This window comes from Thamnophis elegans, chromosome Z (genome assembly GCF_009769535.1).
Source record: "Thamnophis elegans isolate rThaEle1 chromosome Z, rThaEle1.pri, whole genome shotgun sequence".
Taxonomy (NCBI): Eukaryota; Metazoa; Chordata; class Lepidosauria; order Squamata; family Colubridae; genus Thamnophis; species Thamnophis elegans.
This window is the reverse complement of record NC_045558.1, coordinates 134,808,303-134,832,827: the sequence shown is the minus strand read 5'-3', so window position 1 is coordinate 134,832,827 and position 24,525 is coordinate 134,808,303. Positions and strand designations below refer to the sequence as shown.

The window sequence follows — 24,525 nt, the reverse complement described above, 5'->3', positions numbered from 1 at the left end:
GCTGTTGTAGCCTGACAGAAGCCAGCAGAGCTGGCAGGAAATTGGGAGGTTGGGGGGAACATGAGCCAGTCCTGGAGTCTGGGGAAGGCTCTGATGAGGCCTCTGCATTGGGGCAGAGATGGGGCCAGGGCTGTCTGTCAGTTGTCAGCTGTCTTCAGAGTCAGACATCAGTGAGGCAGATGAACAGCTGGAGCCTGTTCCCAGTGCGATCATGTGCAGAGTTGCAGATGAAGGGAACAGCTAAGGAACAAGGGTCAACTGAGAGTTGAGGCCAAGGTGGATGAGGAATGGCCCTTCCCATGGGAAATAAAGAGGAGCGAAAGGGGAGGGGTGTTTTGCAGGAGACTGTTAGGTAGCTCCCCGTTGGGAGAGTGAGTACTTTCAGTGAAGCATTGTGAGAGTTGTGTTGGAGAACACACAAACCAGCATACAGAGACACTGCAGTTTTAATAGGCTTTTACTTTCATGGAAATAGAGGTATCAGAGTCCATCAAACAGTCCAAGTCATACACGGAGAAGACAGTCAGTCATCAATGTTTTCAGTTAAGGGATAATCCAAATAACATAGTCCAGTATCATATAATCAGGTCTGGTACTCAAAGTTTGCTAGCAATAGCTCACGGCACTTTATCACAGCCAGCTTCCAAAAAACACTCAGATCAGATCAGCCCAGTATCTAATGAACAGAGAGCTAACAGTCACTCTGGCTCCCTCTTATGGCCAATTGAGGAAAACAGCAACCAATCACATTTTACAGCATGATTTAAAGAAACAGGTACAACATTGTTACATGATTTATATATTGCCAACCCAACTGTTAGATTATATTCCTACATAGACAATTAGTTCATTCCTGCATTCTTGCCAAGTAGTGTGGCATCTGAAAGATATTGGCCTGGCCAATATCTCCAAGCCTAATAAAGGTCAGTAATTAGGAACTTATTTGAAAGACTGTGGGCCTGGAGTTTGCCGGAGAGGAATTCACTGTAAATTAAATAAAAGGGGTTTATCGGGAAGAGGACTTGGCTTCGTGCTGCTGGGGAAGTCTAGGTCAGAACATCCTACTCCTCACTTACTCACTCACTCACTCACTCACTTACACACACACACAGAGGTGTGTGTGTGGTTTAGAGAGATTATTAATGTTTCCCAGCAATTCACTTCACCCAGCCTCAGAACTGTCCTAAATAAATACAGCTACAAGCAGGTCAAGTTAGTCCACAAGGCAATGACCAATAGTCCATTAAAAAGGAAAGTTGCTCCAACAAATAAGTCCACCAAACAAACTTAATCCACCAGGCCAAACTGAGATACACTCACATGGGGTCACTTGGCAGAGACATTCAGAGTTTCCAAGTTCAGCAGGAAGCACAAGGAACAAACCCATACAGCCAGAAACCTAACACATTGTTCCCCGCAATGCCTCCCTCTGCCCGCCATGATAAATAGCTTTCCAATGCAGCCCATCAAGAGAGACAGGCAGAAGTGGTATTCAGCAGGTTCTGACCAGTTCTAGAGAACCAATAGCGGAAAGTTTGAGTAGTTCGAAGAACTGGTAAATACCACCTCCGACTGCCCCTGCCCCCATCTATTTAATTTGTGAACAGCTTTTGACTAGGTATATGTATAAGCAGATCTCAACAACTCTATGGTCTAAAGCTTCCAGGTGTCCCAAGTAAATTCTCTTTCCTCAACTCCCAACTTTGAAAAATCTTTGTCCTAGATTTAGGGGGAAGAAAGAGATACAAACCCCTGTATGATGCTTATAGATGTTACTAATTTAGCATGAAGACCCCATTTTCCAGACCACTCAGTGCTGGATAACTTCAATGGGTAGTCCACAAAATTAACAGGGTCAACCATAGAGTTTTGGCCATAGGAAATGCTACTCCCAAGGACCAAATAACTGTATATTTTCCAGCCCTTTGAACAAGAGAACAAGATATACCAAGTCCAGAAGGAACGGTGTGTTCAGGTTTTCCTTGGACCTTTAATAAAGACTGCAACCTGTTTCAACAGATCTTTGAAGGCTTCCTGAACTTGTTGGTTTCTCAAGCTGTAGATGAAAGGATTGAGCAAAGGGGAAACAATCGTGTTGAGAATGGCCACTATTTTGCCAATCTCCACTTTGCTTGCCTGGGATGGGCTGATATAAAGGAAGATGCAGCTCCCGTAGGTGATGGACCCCACAATGAAGTGAGAGGCACAGGTGGAAAAAGCTTTCTTTCTCCCTGTAGCAGATGGGATAGTCAAGATAGTTTTAATTATGTTGATGTAGGAAGCCACTGAAATGCTCAAAGTCCCCAGCAAAGTAATCACAGAGGTGATGAACCAAAAAGCTGAAGAAATCTCGTGTCCCCACATAGGAGTTGGATCAATGGTGTGTTGTCACAGAAGAAATGGTCCAGGATGTTGAGTTGCACATTGGAAACTGTAGGAAGATTACAAAAGGACCAATGATGTTGAGGAAGCTTCCATCCAGCAACAGAAAAGCAGCAAGGTGCATAAACTCTTTTGCATGATGGATGGGTAGCGTAAGGGGTTACAGATGGCCAGGTATCGATCGTAGGACATGACAGCCAAGAGGAAGAACTCTGTGGTACCCAGATGAAAATACATGAAAGACTGTATTATGCAAGCAACATAAGGAATGTTTTTGTGACCGGTCAAAAGATGGGACAAAGTTTGGGGAATGACAGCTGTGGTAAATCCAATTTCCAAAACCGAAAAATTCCAGAGGAAGAAATACATAGGGGTCTGTAGCCGGTAGTCTATATTAGCCAGGATGATAATCAGAGCATTTCCAGCAATTGTGGAAAAATAGGCAAAGAGAAGAATGACAAAAAACAGGAGCTGCAGCATCCGAATATCTGTGAAGCCAAGAAGTATGAACTCGCTGATTCTCGATTCGTTACTTTTCATGGTTACGATAGAACTCTGATCAGGAATTTAATAGAAGAAAACAAGGATTCCACTTAACATGAATATTCAGCTGAATAACTGCACTCCTGCCCTGAAAAGTCTGTTCTAAGTAAAGAAGTTGGATGTGATGCAATTTCTTTAGTTAAACAGTGTCCTGCAAATGACTTTTCCATTTTGGTTCTGCAACGTAATTCTTCCCGTTGGGTGGGGGAGGGCTAATAATCTATAACAGGGCATAGCAAAATAATAATAATAATTAAACCATTTAATGATTTTAGGTGTAAAAACACCTAACTGCTTTTCAAAATTCAGAAAAGGAATGCCAATAATGAAATGCAACATTCCCCATTGAGTTATGAACTAAGTTAAACAAATCCACCAGAAAAATCTTAATTGGAATTATTTCTACTTTAGCTTCCAACACCTTCAAAATGTGATTTGTATCCTGCACCACTGAAAGGACATGGTTATATTTTTTAAATCTCATAGTAAAAACTTATAGAAAACTATATATACTTAATGGAGAATCTAGGACTTTTAATTCTAGATTACACATATGTTTTTCTTTTACATTTATCCATGTAGTAATATTTTTATTACTTACATAGTAGAGCAGCATTGTTTTCAAGGTCCTTCAGTCCAACCCTCTGCTTAATCAGAAGATCCTACACTGCCTGTTTTCTGATCTTCTCCTTTTTCTTATCTCCTCATCTTTCTTCCGACCTTCTAGAATTGGTATCTTATCCTTTATCACTTGTTGTTTATATCTTATGATTTATGATCTGTGACTTCCCACTTTGTTGCTAGTATGTACATCGACAGCTTACACATCAGAGACAAATTCCTTGTGTGTCCAATTACTACTAGCCAATAAAGAACATTCCTATTCTTATTTCTAAGAGACTTCACACAATTCATTGGCTTCCTAAGCTAAGATATCTTTGCCGTTCTAGGAAATTGTCACACATACTCACATTTTATACCTCTCCAGTCTTGGAGTACTAAAATAGAGAAATATGGGAATGATGGGGTTTTTAGAATCCTGGGGTCCATGGGTTTTTCTTCACCAAACATCACTGGAAACCTCTATTTTTTTTAAAAAAAAAACAACTGCTAAATGCTAGAGTGTAGTTGCTACACTGATGGCCCTAATGGATTCTATTAGGCACTCTTAGGAAAGGGGGAAGCAGTCTCTTGAGTTACTTCTCCACAATTATAATCACCTCAAGACTATAGAATCCAGAGAGAAACTTTTGAGAACTTCCTCCTGTGGGGATTCAGTCAGTTCGTACCTATTCGGGAGAACCTTTTGTTAACTTTCCAAGTAGTTTGGAGAATTGGTTGTTGGAAGAAATCTCATGTCGTTTTTTCCACTTTATAGAGCTAATCCTGTAAGGAAGGCAGGAAGGGAACATTCTGGTATTGTTTCTAGCCTCATTTTTATTGCCCTGCTTACAGAAACTGCCTCTCCCATTAACCCTTGTTACATTGTAACAGCTAAGCCGAAGCGCCCATCGACGTGAGTGACACCCACCCAGTCACACAGCCACCAAGCCACGCCTACCGAGCTGATCATTAGAGCAGAGAACCGGTTGTTAATTATTGAATCCTAACACTGACTTCCTATTATAGATAATGAGTAAATCCTAATGTCCCTTCTTGAGTGGTAATCCTTCTTCATTGAACAATTTCAAAATTGGGGAATAGCCTGAAATCAAACAATATAGGCTCTGCCTTAGTTCTACTAAAGACCTGGGGTGGGCTGTTACAGATCCACCCAGGTTGGGATCACCCATAGCTAATATTATGGCTGGTTCGGAGAACCTCCAAATCCCACCACTGGCTGGCCCTGCCCACCCTCACCCTCCCACCTCACCCTGCCCATCCCAGGAGTCTCCAAGCAGCCCATTTTGGATGCAAGGTAACTGCAGGGTGCACACAGAAGCTTGGGGAAGGGAAAAACAGGCCTCCCGGAAATTCCGGAAGACAGGAACGGGCCCAATTCAGCCTATGGAGGACATACGGAGGACGTACGGAGGATGTGGAAGGCAGTTTTCGTCCTCCCAGGAGCTCAAGGAAAGCCTCCAGGGCCTGGAGAAGGTCAAAATGCAGCCCACTTTGGTGAAGGAGGATTACTAGGCCACACACATGGCCATGCCCACTCAGCAACCAGGCAGAGAACCTGTTGTTGAAATTTTTGAAGCCCACCCCTGCCTGAAGACTCCTTTCACCTAACCCCAAGACAGGTCTATGGAGATTCTCAGTTACCCAGATCATGTGTCAGGGGTCCAAGTAACAACCCCCAAAGCAATCAAAACACTGAGGTCTCGAGTTTCCTCAAAGAATATATTTATTTGGGATGCCGTATTGGCCCACTGGTGAAAACCCAACTCTGAAGGACACAGATTTTCCCCAGCCAAATCAAAGTTCAAAGCCCCCGCCCTCCAGGTCCATCATATGGTCCAATCAGGTCACTGTTCCAACTCCAGCTGGCAATGCTCCATGCCCTTTCCAAAACCTGGTTGAGCATCCTTGGCACCTATGAGAAAGAATGTTATATTGGCTACCCATCCCCGAGTTATCCCTACCTCACGACTAATGTCCCACAGTTCCACTTGCTGTGGAAGCTCTAAAAATGTCGACAAAATGACTTCAGGGCTATCATGATTGTCCCCCAGGTGCTTTTTTCAAAGGATTGGATTTTCTTGGTTTTACTTGAAGAGGTTTCATTTTTTATCTAAGAAGCTTCTTCAGTTCTGGACTGAAGGGTGGAGAATGGTCATTTATATCCTTTGGAGACATCTGGTCATTAGCTCAGCCAAGAGGTCTCAAGGACTCTTAGACAGAGTGCTAATAACCAGATGACTGCAAAGAATATACAGTAAATCTTTCCATTTCACTATCCAGTGGGAGAAAAAATCTTATCTGTGGACATATATGAAGAATTTGGGCAATATAAACCCAAATAGAGGGAGATTTGTCTCCAAAGTTTCTGATTTTTTAAATTAATTATCTGTCCACATTTGTCTGCCTGCTTGTCTGTCTGTCTATCTTTTTCTCTCCCTCCCTCTCTCTCTCTCTCTTTCAATATTTTTTTTTCTCTCTCTTTCTTATATCTATCATTTATCTATTTTCCATCATCTGAGCATCTATCCTCATCTATCGATCATCTATCAATCATCTATCGATCATCCATCCATCCATCCATTCATCCATCCATCCATTACAATTTTCTATCATTTATCTATTTTCTATTTGGCACCTATTATCTATCATTTATCTATCATTTATCTATTATCTATCTATCTATCTATCTATCTATCTATCTATCTATCTATCTAATCTATCTATCTATCATCTAATCTATCATCTATCTATCTATCATCTATCCAATGTAGAATAAGAGGTTTATATAAACCCACGCCTATCTATTTATAGAAGTCTAGGCTACCCATTCCAACACAATTGATTTAAGACAACTATATAGAAGGATTATTTTATTGTCTGTGTATGTGTGTGCTTGTGCATGCAACATACAGTTACTGAACAAGACACAATCATTCTTATCTGTTTGCATTAATGTACACCCTTTGTGGAATTACGTATTTATTTGTTTGTTAATTTATTTGTTGCCTATGTTGCCACGGGACTACTCTAAATAGCTTAATGTCAGTGTTCCAAGTATCATGCAGAATTAAATCAGACTCCAAGGCAAAACGATCCTTAAAGTTCCGCTACTTTGGCCCGCTACCACCGGTGGAGCCAAAAGGCCACCCAGGAACGATGCGACCCAACAGCTCAGACCGTGCAGAACCTGCGGCATCTGCGGCAGACACCAAACCTCCAGGGATTCAACAAGTACCAAAAGACTACTGGGACTTAGCGGGGGGTGTTCAGTGAGGAAGATTGCAACTATCTTCCCCCCCCCCACCGGCCCACAGATTGTATAATAAACTTCAAACCGGGGGCTAACTTACCAAAGCCGAAAATATACTCCATGGCCCCCTAAAGAGATGGTTGAATTGAGGAATTACATAGACATCAATTTGAAACGGGGCTTTATTGAACCAGCGAAGTCGAAAGTAGCAGCCCCAGTGCTCTTCATAGAAAAGAATGACGGTGGAGTTCGTCTCTGTGTTGATCTGCAAGCCTTGAATGCGTTATGCGAAAAGAACACATTCCACAATTCTACTCCTTTCTATTCCCCCCCTCCAGTGGTGGGTTTCAAAAATTGTTCGAACCTACTCTGTGGGTATAGCAATAGCAATAGCAGTAGACTTATATACCGCTTCATAGGGCTTTCAGCCCTCTCTAAGCGGTTTACAGAGAGTCAGCATATTGCCCCCAACAATCTGGGTCCTCATTTTACCCACCTCGGAAGGATGGAAGGCTGAGTCAACCCTGAGCCGGTGAGATTTGAACTGCTGAACTGCTGATCTAGCAGTAGCCTGCAGTGCTGCATTTAACCACTGCGCCACCTCGGCTCTTTTGGCGTCCTTTGTGGGAGTGGCTTGCCACCCATGTGACCGAACATGAAGATGCTGACGACACTTGTCAGAACCACCTTAAATTACCTCACACACAGCACTGGAATGCATAAGAATATGATGTAAACTTGTTTTTTAAAAGGCAGCTTTGGTTTGCGTTAAAACAACTTCAACACACGAAACGTTCTGATTGCACCACAAACACAGTAGTCATCCTTGCCTTTCACAGAGGCACTGAGTTTTATAAATATGAGCATGATAGTGTAGAATAATGATATCCAAGTACCAGTGGTAGTTTTCAAAAATTTTCTGGAAACTCTTCTGTAGGTGTGGCCTGTTTTCCTGGTCCACTGGTAGAACCTCTTCTAACCGGTTCTACCGAATAGGTGCGAACTGGTAGGAAACACCCTCTGCCCCCACCCAACTACTACACTAATGAAGCAGCATAATGAAATAAGAGAGTGTGTGGCAGGCCAAAGATCCTAAAAGGGGTATAACTGCAGGCCTGACACTTATAACAGTAAACGTAACTACAGATATAACAATAGCAATGTGATAAAACAATACCAATAAAAATATAAGAACGGTAATATGAATTAAAGAGATAGGCAGAGGAGGGGGGGCAGGAAGCACAGGGGGAAATGGGGTCAAATATTAAGTCCAATAGCCACCTCAAGTAGATTAGGCCAATTTTATACATTTGGCTTTAATGGACAGCCAGATGCAAGACAAACATAAAATGTGTGATTTCTTAATCAGAGAACTTCCAAAGATGAATTCTTGGGTGAGAACCCATCTCCTCATATCCCAGAATAACAGAGTTGGAAGGGCGATTGGAGGTCTTCTAGTCCAACCTCCTTCTCAGGCAGGAAACCTTATACCATTTAAGACAAATGGTTGTCCAATCGCTTCTTAAAAACATCCAGGGTTGGAGTGTTCACAATTTTTGGAGGCAAGTCATCCCACCAATTAATTGTTCTATCAGGAAATTTATCCTCAGTTCTAGATTGCTTCTCTCCTTGATTAGTTTCTATCCATTGCTTCTTGTATGGCCTTCAGGTGCTTTGGAGAATAAGTCAACCCGCACTTCTTGGTAGGGGCCCCTGAGATATTGTAAGACGGCTATCATGTCACTCCTGGTCCTTCTTTTCCTGAAACTAAACATGCCCAAATGCAACAACCATTCTTGATCTCCCTAATCACCTCTGTTGCTCTTCACTGTACTCTTTCTTGAGTCTCAACATCTTTTTTTTTACATCTCAGTAAATTTAGCTGTCAAGCCAGCCTCCCTCAGCAACCAAGAAAGAAACCACTTAATCCATTTTGCAGAATTAAGAGACCTTTTCCTGGTTAGGAAAAGATAGCGGGTAAGCAAAGCAAGATCTGAGATAAAAGCGCGCGTAATCATAGATATCAATATGTGACCCAACCCCCTCCCCCTGGTAACCCCATCCCATGGTCCAATCCACAAATCCTTCAGGTGTCATGTGAGTTCCATCTTCAAAAAGCATCATCAGGTTGGTATGCAGGACAGTTGGCCTTGGCGGGCCCATCCACTATATCCAACATGCGCACTAGATGGTGAGAACAAAACTCCCTTTTAACAACCCCTCCTGTACTTGAAGAGACGAGGTGGCGCAGTGGTTACGGTGCAGTACTGCAGGCCACTTCAGCTGACTGTTATCTGCAGTTCAGCGGTTCAAATCTCGCCGGATCAAAGTTGACTCAGCCTTCCATGCTTCCGAGGTGGGTGAAATGAGGACCCAGACTGTGGGGGCGATATGCTGACTCTGTAAACTGCTTAGAGAGGGCTGAAAGCCCTATGAAGCGGTATATAAGTCTAACTGCTATTGCTATTGCTATTGCTACTTAAACTTCCCTTCTCAAATGCCATGGCTCACCCTCCCCGTTTCAATGACAGCCGAAAGCAAGTAGCAAAGCAAGAACTGACATTAGCCTTCTTCAGAATGGCAATTGAGGGATTCAAATTTGTTGAACCATGTTCTTTTCATTCTTTCCAACACAAACATGGCTGTGTCCATCCTAGTCTTGATTTCACAAACTCACCAATTCCTTTTTATACACTCACCCTTAGGATGCAGGGCTGAGCCCAACAGTGGCTTGGAATGGTGGCCAATTCCCACCTTCAATAGTGAAATCCAAGATCTTCGGAAGGTGTTATCTGTGTGAACGTAATAGCGGTGTGATTAAATGCCACAGAGCATTGATTCTGTGTCAGCTGCATGGGAACGCAACAAAGACAGAACCATCATGAGTGGAAACATTCTTGAAAATACATTTGGACCTATCAATGTGAAGTTTATGGGATGGACCAAGGAAAAGAGGAAGCTTGTTAAAACAAAAAGGCCAATCTAGAAATAAGGTGAAGTTTTCTGATAGTAAAAACTACTAGTAGTGGAATAACTTGCCTCTCATAATTTTGGGTGCTCCATTACTAGAGGTTTTCATAGACTGGACAATCTTTTGACTGGAATAGGATAAGATCTCTTGCCTTGAGCAGAGGGTTGGACTAAAAGACCTCCAAAATCCCTTCTATCTCTACATCTCTATAGTATAAAACATTCAGGTGTCCCAAGTAAATTCTCTTTCCTCAACTCCCAACTTTGAAAAATCTTTCTCTACTCTTAAGATTTAGGGGGAAAGAAAGAGTCACAAAACCCTTGTATGATGCTTATTAGATGTTACTAATTTAACATGAAGACCCCATTTTTCAGACCCTCAGTGCTGGATAAATTCAATGTATAGTGTACAAAATTAACAGGGTCAACCATAGAGCTTTGGCCATAGGAAATGCTACTCCAAAAAACCAAATAACTGTATATTTTTCAGCTCGTTGAACAAGAAATCAAGATATACCAAGTCCAGAAGGAACGGCATGTTCAGGTTTTCCTAGGACCTTTAATAAAGACTGCAATCTTTTTCAACAGATCTTTGAAGGCTTCCTGAACTTGTTGGTTTCTCAAGCTGTAGATGAAAGGATTGAGCAAAGGGGAAACAATTGTGTTGAGAATGGCCACTATTTTTCCAATCTCCACTTTGCTTGCCTGGGATGGGCTGATATAAAGGAAGATGCAGCTCCCATAGGTGATGGACACCACAATGAAGTGAGAGGCACAGGTGGAAAAAGCTTTCTTTCTCCCTGTAGCAGATGGGATAGTCAAGATGGTTTTAATTATGTTGATGTAGGAAGCCACTGAAATGCTCAAAGTCCCCAGCAAAGAAATCACAGCGATGACGAACCCAAAAAGCTGAAGAAATCTTGTGTCCCCACATAGGAGTTGGATCAATGGTGTGTTGTCACAAAAAAAATGGTCCAGGATGTTTGAGTCGCACATTGGAATTTGTAAGAGGATCACAAAGGAACCCATGATGAGTAGGAAGCCTCCAATCCAGCAACAGAAAACCAGCAAGGTGCATAAACTCTTTTGCATGATGTATGAGTAGCGTAAGGGGTTACAGATGGCCAGGTATCGATCGTAGGACATGACAGCCAAGAGGAAGAACTCTGTGGTACCCAGATGAAAATACATGAAAGACTGTATTATGCAAGCAACATAAGGAATATTTTTGTGACCGGTCAAAAGATGGGACAAAGTTTGGGGAATGACAGCAGTGGTAAATCCAATTTCCAAAACAGAAAAATTCCAGAGGAAGAAATACATTGGGGTCTGTAGCCGGTAGTCTATATTAGCCAGGATGATAATCACAGCATTTCCAGTAATTGTGGAAAAATAGGCAAAGAGAAGAATGACAAAAAAAAGGAGCTGCAGCATTCGAATATCTGTGAAGCCAAGAAGTATGAACTCGCTGATTCTCGATTCGTTACTTTTCATGGTTACGATAGAACTCTGATCAGGAATTTAATAGAAGAAAACAAGGATTCCACTTAACATGAATATTCAGCTGAATAACTGCACTCCTGCCTTGAAAAGGCTGTTCTAAGTAAAGAAGTTGGATATGATGCAATTTCTTTAGTTGAACAGTGTCCTGAAAATGACTTTTCTATTTCTGGTTCTACAACATAATTCTTCCCGTTGGGTGGGGGAGGGCTAATAATCTATAACATGGCATAGCAAAATAATAATAATAATTAAACCATTTAATGATTTTAGGTGTAAAAAACACCTAACTGCTTTTCAAAATTCAGAAGAGGAATGCCAATAATGAAATGCAACATTCCCCATTGAGTTATGAACTAAGTTAAACAAATCCACCAGAAAAATGTTAATTGGAATTATTTCTACTTTAGCTTCCAACACCTTCAAAATGTGATTTGTATCCTGCACCACTGAAAGGACATGGTTATATTTTTTAAATCTCATAGCAAAAACTTATAGAAAACTATATATGCTTAAAGGAGAATCTAGGACTTTTAATTCTAGATTACACATAAGTTTTTCTTTTACATTTATCCATGTAGTAATATTTTTATTACTTACATAATAGAGCTGTATTGTTTTGAAGGTCCTTCAGTCCAACCCTCTGCTTAATCAGAAGATCCTACACTGCCTGTTTTCTGATCTTCTCCTTTTTCTTATCTCCTCATCTTTCTTCCTACCTTCTAGAATTGGTATCTTATCCTTTATCACTTGTTGTTTATATCTTATGATTTATGATCTGTGACTTCCCACTTTGTTGCTAGTATGTACATCGAGAGCTTACACATCAGAGACAAATTCCTTGTGTGTCCAATTACTACTAGCCAATAAAGAACATTCCTATTCTTATTTCTAAGAGACTTCACACAATTCATTGGCCTCCTAAGCTAAGAAATCTTTGCCCTTCTAGGAAATTGTCACACATACTCACATTTTATATCTCTTCAGTCTTAGAGTACTAAAATAGAGAAATATGGAATGATGGGGTTTTTAGAATCCTGGGGTCCATGGGTTTTTCTTCATCAAACATCACTGGAAACCTCTATTTTTAAAAAAAAAAAAAAAAAAAAAAACTGCTAAATGCTAGAGTGTAGTTCGGTTCACATGCACAAAAGAAAAGGTGAATGTGAGTGTGTGGCGATATGAGGACAGCAGATGTGATTGCATCAAAGAAATGATTCTTTCCTGAGACCTGCAGAAGGCATCCAGGAGAAGCTGAGAAAAAGATGCATTTGTTTTAAGCAATGGAGAGAATGCTACACTGATGGCCCTAATGGATTCTATTAGGCACTCTTAGGAAAGGGGGAAGCAGTCTCTTGAGTTACTTCTCCACAATTATAATCACCTCAAGACTATAGAATCCAGAGAGAAACTTTTGAGAACTTCCTCCAGTGGTAGGATTCAGCCAGTTCGTACCTATTCAGGAGAACCTTTTGTTAACTTTCCGAGTAGTTTGGAGAATTGGTTGTTGGAAGAAATCTCATGTCGTTTTTTCCACTTTATAGGGCTAATCCTGTAAGGAAGGCAGGAAGGGACCATTCTGATATTGTTTCTAGCCTCATTTTTATTGCCCTGCTTACAGAAACTGCCTCTCCCATTAACCCTTGTTACGTTGAAACAGCTAAGGCGAAGCGCCCATCGACGTGAGTGACACCCACCCAGTCACACAACCACCGAGCCACGCCTACCGAGCTGATCATTAGAGCAGAGAACCGGTTATTAAATTATTTGAATCCCAACACTGACTTCCTATTATAGATAATGAGCAAATCTTAATGTCCCTTCTTGAGTGCTAATCCTTCGTCATTGAACAATTTCAAAATTGGGGAATAGCCTGAAATCAAACAACATAGACTCTGCCTTAGTTCTACTAAAGACCAGGGGAGGGCTGCTACAGGTCCACCCAGGTTTGGGATCACCTGTAGCTAATAGAGAGCCAAGGTGGTGCAGTGGTTTGGGTGCAGTACTGCAGGCCACTTCAGCTGACTGTTATCTGCAGTTCAGCGGTTCAAATCTCACTGGCTCAAGGTTGTCTCAGCCTTCCATCCTTCCGAGGTGGGTGAAATGAGGACCCAGACTGTGCGGGTATATGCTGACTCTGTAAACCGCTTAGAGAGGGCTGAAAGCCCTATGAAGTGGTATATAAGTCTAACTGCTATTGCTATTGCTAATATTATGGCTGGTTCGGAGAACCTCCAAATCCCACCACTGACTGGCCCTGCCCACCCTCACCCTCCCACCTCACCCTGCCCATCCCAGGAGTCTCCAAGCAGCCCATTTTGGATGCAAGGTAAGTGCAGGATGCACACAGAAGCTTGGGGAAGGGAAAAACAGACCTCCCGGAAATTCCAGAAGGCAGGAAATGGGCCCAATTCAGCCTACGGAGGACGTACGGAGGACTTGGAAGGGAGTTTTCATCCTCCCAGGGGCTCAAGGAAAGCCTCCGGGGCCTGGAGAAGGTCAAAATGCCCCCCACCTTGGTGAAGGAGGATGACTAGGCCACACACACACACCATGGCCATGCCCACTCAGCAACCAGGCAGAGAACCCGTTGTTGAAATTTTTGAAGCCCACCCCTGCCTAAAGACTCCTTTCACCTAACCCCAAGACAGGTCTATGGAGATTCTCAGTTATCCAGATCATGTGTCAGGGGTCCAAGTAACAACCCCCAAAGCAATCAAAACACTGAGGTCTCTGGTTTCCTCGAAGAATGTATTTATTTGGGAATCCGTATTGGCCCAACTAGTGAAAACCCAACTCTGAAGGACTCAGATTTTCCCCAGCCAAATCAAAGTCCAAAGCCCCCGCCCTCCAGGTACATCCTATGGTCCAATCAGGTCAGTGTTCCAACTCCAGCTGGCAATGCTCCATGCCCTTCCAACACCTGGTTGAACATCCTTGGCACCTATGAGAAAGAATGTTATATTGGCTACCCATCCCCGAGTTATCTCTACCTCACGACTAATGTTCCTACAGTTCCACTTGCTGTGGAAGTTCTAAAGATGTCGACAAAATGGCTTCAGGGCTATCATGATTGTCCCCCAGGTCCTTTTTTCAAAGAATTGGATTTTCTTGGTTTTACGTGAAGAGGTTTCATTTTTTATCTAAGAAGCTTCTTCAGTTCTGACTGAAGGGTGGAGAATGGTCATTTATATCCTTTGGAGACATCTGGTCATTAGCTCAGCCAAGAGGTCTCAAGGACTCTCAGACAGAGTGCTAATAACAGATGACTGCAAGGAATATACAGTCAATCTTTCCATTTTCACTATCCAGTGGAGAAAAATCTTATACTGTGGACATATATGAAGAATTTGGGTAATATGAAACCCAAATAGAGGGAGATTTGTCTCCAAAGTTTCTGATTTTTTAAAATTAATTATCTATCTGTCCACATATGTCTGCCTGCTTGTCTGTCTGTCTGTCTGTCTGTCTCTCTCTTTTTCTCTCTCTCGCTCTCTTTCTTCAATCTATCATTTATCTATTTTCTATCATCTGATCATCTATCGATCATCTATCAATCATCTATCAATCATCCATGCATCCATCCATCACCAATTATCTATCATTTATCTATTTTCTATTTAGCACCTATTACCTATCATTTATCTATTATCTATCTATCTATCTATCTATCTATCTATCTATCTATCTATCTATCATCTATCCAACGTAGAATGAGAGGTTTATATAAACCCACATCTATCTATTTATAGAAGTCTAGGCTCCATTTTTACCCATTCCGTCACAAATTGATTTAAGACAACTATATAGAAGGATTATTTTATTGTCTTTGTATGTGTGTGCTTGTGCATGCACATACAGTTACTGAAACAAGACACAATCATTCTTTATCTGTTTGCATTAATGTACACCCTTTGTGGAATTACGTATTTATTTGTTTGTTAAATTTATTTGTTGCCTATATTGCCATGGGACTACTATAAGTGGCTTAATGTCAGCGTTCCAAGTATCATGCAGAATTAAATCAGAGTCCAAGGCAAAACAATCCTTAAAGTTCTGCTACTTTGGCCCGCTACTACCGGTGGAGCCGAAAGGCCACCCAGGAACGATGGGACCCAACAGCTCAGACTGTCCAGAACCTGCGGCACCTGCGGTAGACACCAAACCTCCAGGGATTCAACAAGTACCAAAAGACTACTGGGACTTAGCGGGGGGTGTTCAGTGAGGAAGATTGCAACTATCTTCCCTCTCCACCGGCCCACAGATTGTGCAATAGACTTCAAATCGGGGGCTAACTTACCAAAGCCGAAAATGTACTCCATGACCCCCCAAAGAGATGGTTGAATTGAGGAATTACATAGACATCAATTTGAAACGGGGATTTATTGAACCAGCGAAGTTGAAAGTAGCAGCCCCAGTGCTCTTCAGAGAAAAGAAAGACGGTGGGGTTCGTCTCTGTGTTGATCTGCAAGCCTTGAATGCATTATGCGAAAACAACACATTCCACAATTCTACTCCTTTCTATTCCCCCCTCCAGTGGTGGGTTTCAAAAATTGTTCGAACCTACTCTGTGGGTATGGTGTCCTTTGTGGGAGGGCTTGCCGCCCATGTGACCGGATGGGAGTGGCTTGAGGTCCATGTGACCAGATATGAAGATGCCGACGACACTTGTCAGAACCACCTTAAATTACCTCACACACAGCACTGGCATGCATAAGAATATGATGTAAACTTGTTTTTTAAAAGGCATCTTTGGTTTGCGTTAAAACAACTTCAACACACGCAATGTTCTGATTGCACCACAAACGCAGTAGTCATCCTTACCTTTCACAGAGGCACTGAGTTTTATAAATATGAGCATGATAGTGTAGAATAATCATATCCAAGGACCAGTGGTGGGTTTCAAAAATTTTTAGAACCTCTTCTGTAGGTGTGGCCTGCTTTCCGGGTCCACTGGTGGAACCTCTTCTAACCGGTTCGGTAGATTTGATGAACCGGTTCTACCGAATAGGTGCGAACTGGTAGGAACCCACCTCTGCCCCCCTCCCAACTACTACACTAATGAAACAGCATAATGCAATAAGAGAGAGTGTGGCAGGCCAAAGATCCTAAAAGGGATATAACTGGAGGCCTGACACTTATAACAGTAAACGTAACTACAGATATAACAATAGCAACGTGATAACACAATAGCAATAAAAATATAAAAACAGTAATATGAATTAAAGAGAAAGGCAGAGGGGGGGCAGGAAGCACAGGGGGAGATGGGGTCAAATATTAAGTCCAATAGCCATCTCAAGTAGATTAGGCCAATTTCATACATTTGGATTTAATGGACAGCCAGATGCAAGTCAAACATAAAATGTGTGATTTCTTAATCAGAGAACTTCCAAAGATGAATTCTTGGGTGAGAACCCATCTCCTTATATCCTAGAATAACAGAATTGGAAGGGCGATTGGAGGTCTTCTAGTCCAACCTCCTTCTCAGGCAGGAAACCTTAGACCATTTACAACAAACGGTTGTCCAATCGCTTCTTAAAAACATCCAGTGTTGGAGTGTTCACAATTTTTGGAGGCAAGTCATCCCACCAAGGTTCAAGGTTCAAGGTTCATTTTATTTATATGCCGCCCTATTCCCGGGAGGACTCAGGGCGGCGCACAAAGCCAAGGAGGGGAAGGGAAACACAAGAACTACAACAAAAAGTACAGGGAATTTAAAACAACCAACAGCCATACAATTCGAGAGGGGAAGGGAACTCATCGACCCCAGGCCTGCCGACACAGCCAGGTTTTAACGGCTTTTCAGAAGGCCTGGAGAGAGGTGAGGGTCCGAATCTCTGCGCGGACCTCGTTCCAAAGGGCCGGAGCTGCCACAGAGAAGGCCCTCCCCCGGGTAGTAGCCAGATGACATTGGCTAGTAGACGGAACCCGGAGGAAGCCTAATCTGTGTGATCTAATGGGTCTTTGGGAGGTAATTGGCAGCAGGCGGAACAATGAATTGTTCTGTCAGGAAATTTCTCCTTAGTTCTAGATTGCTTCTCTCCTTGATTAGTTTCTATCCATTGCTTCTTGTATGGCCTTCAGGTGCTTTGGAGAATAAGTCAACCCCCACTTCTTGGTAGGGGCCCCTGAGATATTGGAAGATGGCTATCATGTCACTCCTGGTCCTTCTTTTCCTGAAACTAAACATGCCCAAATGCAACAACCATTCTTGATCTCCCTAATCACCTCTGTTGCTCTTCACTCTACCCTTTCTTGAGTCTCAACATCTTTTTTTTACATCTCGGTAAATTTGTCAAGCCAGCCTCCCTCAGCAACCAAGAAAGAAACCACTTAACTCAATTTTGCAGAATTAAGAGTACTTTTACTGGTTATGAAACGATAGTGGGTAAGCAAAGCAAGATCTGAGATAAAAGCGCACATAATCATAGATATCAATAAGTGACCCAACCCCCTCCCCCTGGTAAACCCCATCCCATGGTCCAATCCACAAATCCTTCAGGTGTCATGTGAGTTTCATCTTCAAAAAGCATCATCAGGTTGATATGCAGGACAGTTGGCCTTGGCGGGCCCATCCACTATATCCAATATGCGCACTAGATGGTGAGAACAAAACTCCCTTTTAACAATCCCTCCTGTACTTGAAGAGACGAGGTAGCGCAGTGGTTAGGGTACAGTACTGCAGGCCACTTCAGCTGACTGTTATCTGCAGTTCAGCGGTTCAAATCTCACCGTCTCAAGGTTGACTCAGCCTTCCATCCTTCCGAGGTGGGTGAAATGAGAACCCAGACTGTGGGGGCGATATGCTGACTCTGTAAACCGCTTAGAGAGGGCTGAAAGCCCTATGAAGCGGTATATAAGTCTAACTGCTATTGCTATTGCTACTTAAACTTCCCTTCTCAAATGCCATGCCCCCCCCTCCCCATTTCAATGACAGCCGAAAGCAAGTAGCAAAGCAAGAGCTGACATTAGCCTTCTTCAGAATGGCTATTGAGGGATTCAAATTTGTTGAACCATGTTCTCTTCATTCTTTCCAACACAAACATGGCTGTGTCCATCCTAGTCTTGATTTCACAAACTCTCCAATTCCTTTTTATACACTCACCCTTAGGATGCAGGGATGAGCCCAATAGTGGCTTGGAATGGTGGCCAATTCCCACCTTCAATACTGAAATCCAAGATCTTCGGGAAGGTGTTATCTGTGTGAACGTAATAGAGGTATGATTAAATGCCACAGAGCATTGATTCTGTGTCAGCTGCATGGGAACGCAACAAAGACAGAACCATCATGAGTGGAAACATTCTTGAAAATAAATTTGGACCTATCAATGTGAAGTTTATGGGGTGGGCCAAGGAAAAGAGGAAGCTTGTTAAAACAAAACAGACAACCTAGAAATAAAGTGAAGTTTTCTGATCGTAAAAACTAGTAGTAGTGGAATAACTTGCCTCTCATAATTTTGCCTCTCATCACTGGAGGTTTTCATAAATAGATTGGACAACATTTGGACTAGAATGGGATAAGATCTCTTGGGGTTGGACTAAAAGACCTCCAAAGTCACTTCTATCTCCACAACTCTATCGTTTAAAACATTCAGGTGTTTTAGTAAATTCTCTTTCCTCAACTCCCAACTTTGAAAAATGTTTCTCTAGTCTTCAGATTTAGGGGGAAAGAAAGAGATAAAAAAAACCCCTGTATGACGGTTATTAGATGTTACGAATTTAACATGAAGACCCCATTTTCTAGACCCCTCAGTGCTGGATAACTTCAATGTGTAGTCCACAAAATTAACAGAGTCAACCATAGAGCTTTGGCCATAGGAAATGCTACTCCAAAGAACCAAATAACTGTATATTTTTCAGCTCTTTGAACAAGAAATCAAGATATACCAAGTCCAGAAGGAACAGTGTGTTCAAGTTTTCCTTGGACCTTTAATAAAGACTGCAACCTGTTTCAACAGATCTTTGAAGGCTTCCTGAACTTGTTGGTTTCTCAAGCTGTAGATGAAAGGATTGAGCAAAGGGGAAACAATTGTGTTGAGAATGGCCACTATTTTACCAATCTCCACTTTGCTTGCCTGGGATGGGCTGATATAAAGGAAGATGCAGCTCCCGTAGGTGATGGACCCCACAATGAAGTGAGAGGTACAGGTGGAAAAAGCTTTCTTTCTCCCTGTAGCAGATGGGATAGTCAAGATGGTTTTAATTATGTTGATGTAGGAAGCCACTGAAATGCTCAAAGTCCCCAGCAAAGTAATCAGAATGGTGATGAACCAAAAAAGCTGAAGAAATCTTGTGTCCCCACATAGGAGTTGGATCAATGGGGTGTTGTCACAGAAGAAATGGTCCAGGATGTTTGAGTTGCACATTGGAAACTGTAGGAAGATTACAAAAGGACCAATGATGTTGAGGAAGCTTCCAATCCAGCAACAGAAAAGCAGCAAGGTGCATAAACTCTTTTGCATGATGGATGGGTAGTGTAAGGGGTTACAGATGGCCAGGTATCGATCGTAGGACATGACAGCCAAGAGGAAGAACTCTGTGGTACCCAGATGAAAATACATGAAAGACTGTATTATGCAAGCAACATAAGGAATATTTTTGTGACCGGTCAAAAGATGGGACAAAGTTTGGGGAATGACAGCCGTGGTAAATCCAATTTCCAAAACTGAAAAATTCCAGAGGAAGAAATACATTGGGGTCTGTAGCCGGTAGTCTATATTAGCCAGGATGATAATCACAGCATTTCCAGTAATTGTGGAAAAATAGGCAAAGAGAAGAATGACAAAAAACAGGAGCTGCAGTATTCGAATATCTGTGAAGCCAAGAAGTATGAACTCGCTGATTCTCGATTCGTTACTTTTCATGGTTACGATAGAACTCTGATCAGGAATTTAATAGAAGAAAACAAGGATTCCACTTAACATGAATATTCAGCTGAATAACTGCACTCCTGCCTTGAAAAGGCTGTTCTAAGTAAAGAAGTTGGATGTGATGCAATTTCTTTAGTTGAACAGTTTCCTGAAAATGACTTTTCCATTTCTGGTTCTACAACATAATTCTTCCTGTTGGGTGGGGGAGGGCTAATAATCTATAACATGGCATAGCAAAATAATAATAATAATAATAATAATAATAATAATAATAATAATAATAATAATAATTAAAAAAAACCATTTAATGATTTTAGGTGTGAAAAACACCTAACTGCTTTTCAAAATTCAGAAAAGGAATGCCAATAATGAAATGCAACATTCCCCATTGAGTTATGAACTAAGTTAAAAAAATCCACCAGAAAAATCTTAATTGGAATTATTTCTACTTTAGCTTCCAACACCTTCAAAATGTGATTTGTATCCTGTACCACTGAAAGGACATGGTTATATTTTTTTAAATCTCATAGTAAAAACTTATAGAAAACTATATATACTTAAAGGAGAATCTAGGACTTTTAATTCTAGATTACACATATGTTTTTCTTTTACATTTATCCATGTAGTAATATTTTTATTACTTACATAGTAGAGCAGCATTGTTTTCAAGGTCCTTCAGTCCAACCCTCTGCTTAATCAGAAGATCCTACACTGCCTGTTTTCTGATCTTCCCCTTTTTCTTATCTCCTCATCTTTCTTCCGACCTTCTAGAATTGGTATCTTATCCTTTATCACTTGTTGTTTATATCTTATGATTTATGATCTGTGACTTCCCACTTTGTTGCTAGTATGTACATCGACAGCTTACACATCACAGACAAATTCCTTGTGTGTCCAATTACTACTAGCCAATAAAGAACATTCCTATTCTTATTTCACACAACTTCACACAATTCATTGGCTTCCTAAGCTAAGATATCTTTGCCCTTCTAGGAAATTGTCACACATACTCACATTTTATATCTCTTCAGTCTTGGAGTACTAAAATAGAGAAATATGGAATGATGGGGTTTTTAGAATCCTGGGGTCCATGGGTTTTTCTTCACCAAACATCACTGGAAACCTCTATTTTTTTTTAAAAAAAAAAAACAACAACAACTGCTAAATGCTAGAGTGTAGTTCGGTTCACATGCACAAAAGAAAAGGTGAATGTGAGTGTGTGGCAATATGAAGACAGCAGATGTGATTGCATCAAAGAAATGATTCCTTCCTGAGACCTGCAGAAGGCATCCAGGAGAAGCTGAGAAAAAGATGCGTTTGTTTTAAGCAATGGAGAGAATGCTACACTGATGGCCCTAATGGATTCTGTTAGGCACTCTTAGGAAAGGGGGAAGCAGTCTCTTGAGTTACTTCTCCACAATTATAATTACTTCAAGACTATAGAATCCAGAGAGAAACTTTTGAGAACTTCCTCCAGTGGTGGGATTCAGCCAGTTCGTACCTATTCAGGAGAACCTTTTGTTAACTTTCCAAGTAGTTTGGAGAATTGGTTGTTGGAAGAAATCTCATGTCGTTTTTTTCCACTTTATAGGGCTAATCCTGTAAGGAAGGCAGGAAGGGACCATTCTGATATTGTTTCTAGCCTCATTTTTATTGCCCTGCTTACAGAAACTGCCTCTCCCATTAACCCTTGTTACGTTGTAACAGCTAAGGCGAAGCGCCCATCGACGTGAGTGACACCCACCCAGTCACACAACCACCGAGCCACGCCTACCCAGCTGATCATTAGAGCAGAGAACTGGTTATTAAATTATTTGAATCCCAACACTGACTTCCTATTATAGATAATGAGCAAATCTTAATGTCCCTTCTTGAGTGGTAATCCTTTGTCATTGAACAATTTCAAAATTGGGGAATAGCCTGAAATCAAACAACATAGACTCTGCCTTAGTTCTACTAAAGACCAGGGGAGGGCTGCTACAGGTCCACCCAGGTTTGGGATCACCTGTAGCTAATAGAGAGCCAAGGTGGTGCAGTGGTTAGGGTGCAGTACTGCAGGCCACTTCAGCTGACTGTTATCTGCAGTTCAGCGGTTCAAATCTCACCGGCTCAAGGTTGACTCAGCCTTCCATCCTTCCGAGGTGGGTGAAATGAGGACCCAGACTGTGGGGGTGATATGCTGGCTCTGTAAACCGCTTAGAGAGGGCTGAAAGCCCTATGAAGTGGTATGTAAGTCTAACTGCTATTGCTATTGCTAATATTATGGCTGGTTCGGAGAACCTCCAAATCCCACCACTGGCAGGCACTGCCCACCCTCACCCTCCCAACTCACCCTGCCCATCCCAGGAGTCTCCAAGGAGCCCATTTTGGATGCAAGGTAAGTGCAGGGTGCATATAGAAGCTTGGGGAAGGGAAAAACAGGCCTCCCGGAAATTCCGGAAGGCAGGAAACGGGCCCAATTCAGCCTACGGAGGACGTACGGAGGATGTTCGGAGGACTTGGAAGGGAGTTTTCATCCTCCCAGGGGCTCAAGGAAAGCCTCCGGGGCCTGGAGAAGGTCAAAATGCCCCCCACCTTGGTGAAGGAGGATGACTAGGCCACACACACACACACCATGGCCATGCCCACTCAGCAACCAAGCAGAGAACCCGTTGTTGAAAATTTTGAAGCCCACCCCTGCCTGAAGACTCCTTTCACCTAACCCCGACAGGTCTACGGAGATTCTCAGTTATCCAGATCATGTGTCAGGGGTCCAAGTAACAACCCCCAAAGCAATCAAAACATTGAGGTCTCGAGTTTCCTCGAAGAATATATTTATTTGGGATGCCGTATTGGCCCAACTGGTGAAAACCCAACTCTGAAGGACTCAGATTTTCCTAACCCAAATCAAAGTCCATAGCCCCTGCCCTCCAGGTCTTAGATCCATCAAATGGTCCAATCAGGTTACCGTCCCAACTCCAGCTGGCAATGCTCCATGCGCTTCCAACACCTGGTCGAGCATCCTTGGCACCTATGAGAAAGAATGTTATATTGGCTACCCATCCCCCAGTTATCTCTACCTCACGACTAATGTTCCCACAGTTCCACTTGCTAACTTACCAAAGCTGAAAATGTATTCCATGACCCCCAAAGAGATGGTTGAATTGAGGAATTACATAGACATAAATTTGAAACGGGGATTTATTGAACCAGCAAAGTCGAAAGTAGCAGCCCCAGTGCTCTTCAGAGAAAAGAAAGATGGTGGGGTTTGTCTCTGTGTTGATCTGCGAGCCTTGAATGCGTTATGAGAAAACAACACATTCCAAAATTCTACTCCTTTCTATTCCCCCCTCCAGTGGTGGGTTTCAAAAATTGTTCGAACCTACTCTGTGGGTGTGGCATCCTTTGTGGGAGTGGCTTGCAACCCATGTGACTGTATGGGAGTGGCTTGCCGCCCATGTGACCGGATGGGAGTGGCTTGCCACCCATGTGACCGGATGGGAGTGGCTTGCTGCCCATGTGACCGGATATGAAGATGCCGACGACACTTGTCAGAACCACCTTAAATTACCTCACACACAGCACTGGCATGCATAACAATATGAGGTAAACTTGTTTTTTAAAAGGCATCTTTGGTTTGCGTTAAAACAACTTCAACACATGCAATGTTCTGATTGCACCACAAACACAGTAGTCATCCTTACCTTTCACAGAGGCACTGAGTTTTATAAATATGAGCATGATAGTGTAGAATAATCATATCCAAGGACCAGTGGTGGGTTTCAAAAAATTCTGGAACTTCTTCTGTAGGTGTGGCCTGCTTTCCGGGTCCACTGGTGGAACCTCTTCTAACCAGTTCGGTAGATTTGACGAACCAGTTCTACCAAATAGGTGCGAACTGGTAGGAACCCACCTCTGCCCCCCTCCCAACTACTACACTAATGAAACAGCATAATGAAATAAGAGAGTGTGTGGCAGGCCAAAGATCCTAAAAGGGATATAACTGCAGGCCTGACACTGATAACAGTAAACGTAACTACAGATATAACAATAGCAACGTGATAAAACAATAGCAATAAAAATATAAAAACGGTAATATGAATTAAAGAGATAGGCAGAGGAGGGGGGGCAGGAAGCACAGGGGGAGATGGGGTCAAATATTAAGTCCAATAGCCACCTCAAGTAGATTAGGCCAATTTCATACATTTGGATTTAATGGACAGCCAGATGCAAGACAAACATAAAATGTGTGATTTCTTAATCAGAGAACTTCCAAAGATGAATTCTTGGGTGAGAACCCATCTCCTCATACCCCAGAATAACAGAGTTGGAAGGGCGATTGGAGGTCTTCTAGTCCAACCTCCTTCTTAGGCAGGAAACCTTATACCATTTACGACAAACGGTTGT

General features: G+C 42.2%; 2 protein-coding genes and 1 pseudogene across 2 annotated transcripts; all 3 read right to left on the bottom strand.

Moving 5' to 3' along the window:
• Nucleotides 1-1,971: 1,971 nt before the first annotated feature.
• Nucleotides 1,972-2,922, bottom strand: LOC116522696 (annotated as a pseudogene).
• Nucleotides 2,923-10,309: 7,387 nt separating this feature from the next.
• On the bottom strand, nt 10,310-11,263 carry LOC116522502 (olfactory receptor 6C3-like). Its single transcript, XM_032237422.1, has one exon. It carries the CDS (start codon nt 11,261-11,263, stop codon nt 10,310-10,312), a length of 954 nt encoding a protein of 317 aa, XP_032093313.1.
• Nucleotides 11,264-19,179: 7,916 nt separating this feature from the next.
• On the bottom strand, nt 19,180-20,133 carry LOC116522518 (olfactory receptor 6C3-like). Its single transcript, XM_032237448.1, has one exon. It carries the CDS (start codon nt 20,131-20,133, stop codon nt 19,180-19,182), a length of 954 nt encoding a protein of 317 aa, XP_032093339.1.
• Nucleotides 20,134-24,525: the final 4,392 nt, after the last annotated feature.

Coding starts and splice junctions, on each gene's coding strand:
- LOC116522502 (XM_032237422.1), bottom strand. CDS start 11,263: ATGAAAAGTAACGAATCGAGAATCAGCGAGTTCATACTTCTTGGCTTC.
- LOC116522518 (XM_032237448.1), bottom strand. CDS start 20,133: ATGAAAAGTAACGAATCGAGAATCAGCGAGTTCATACTTCTTGGCTTC.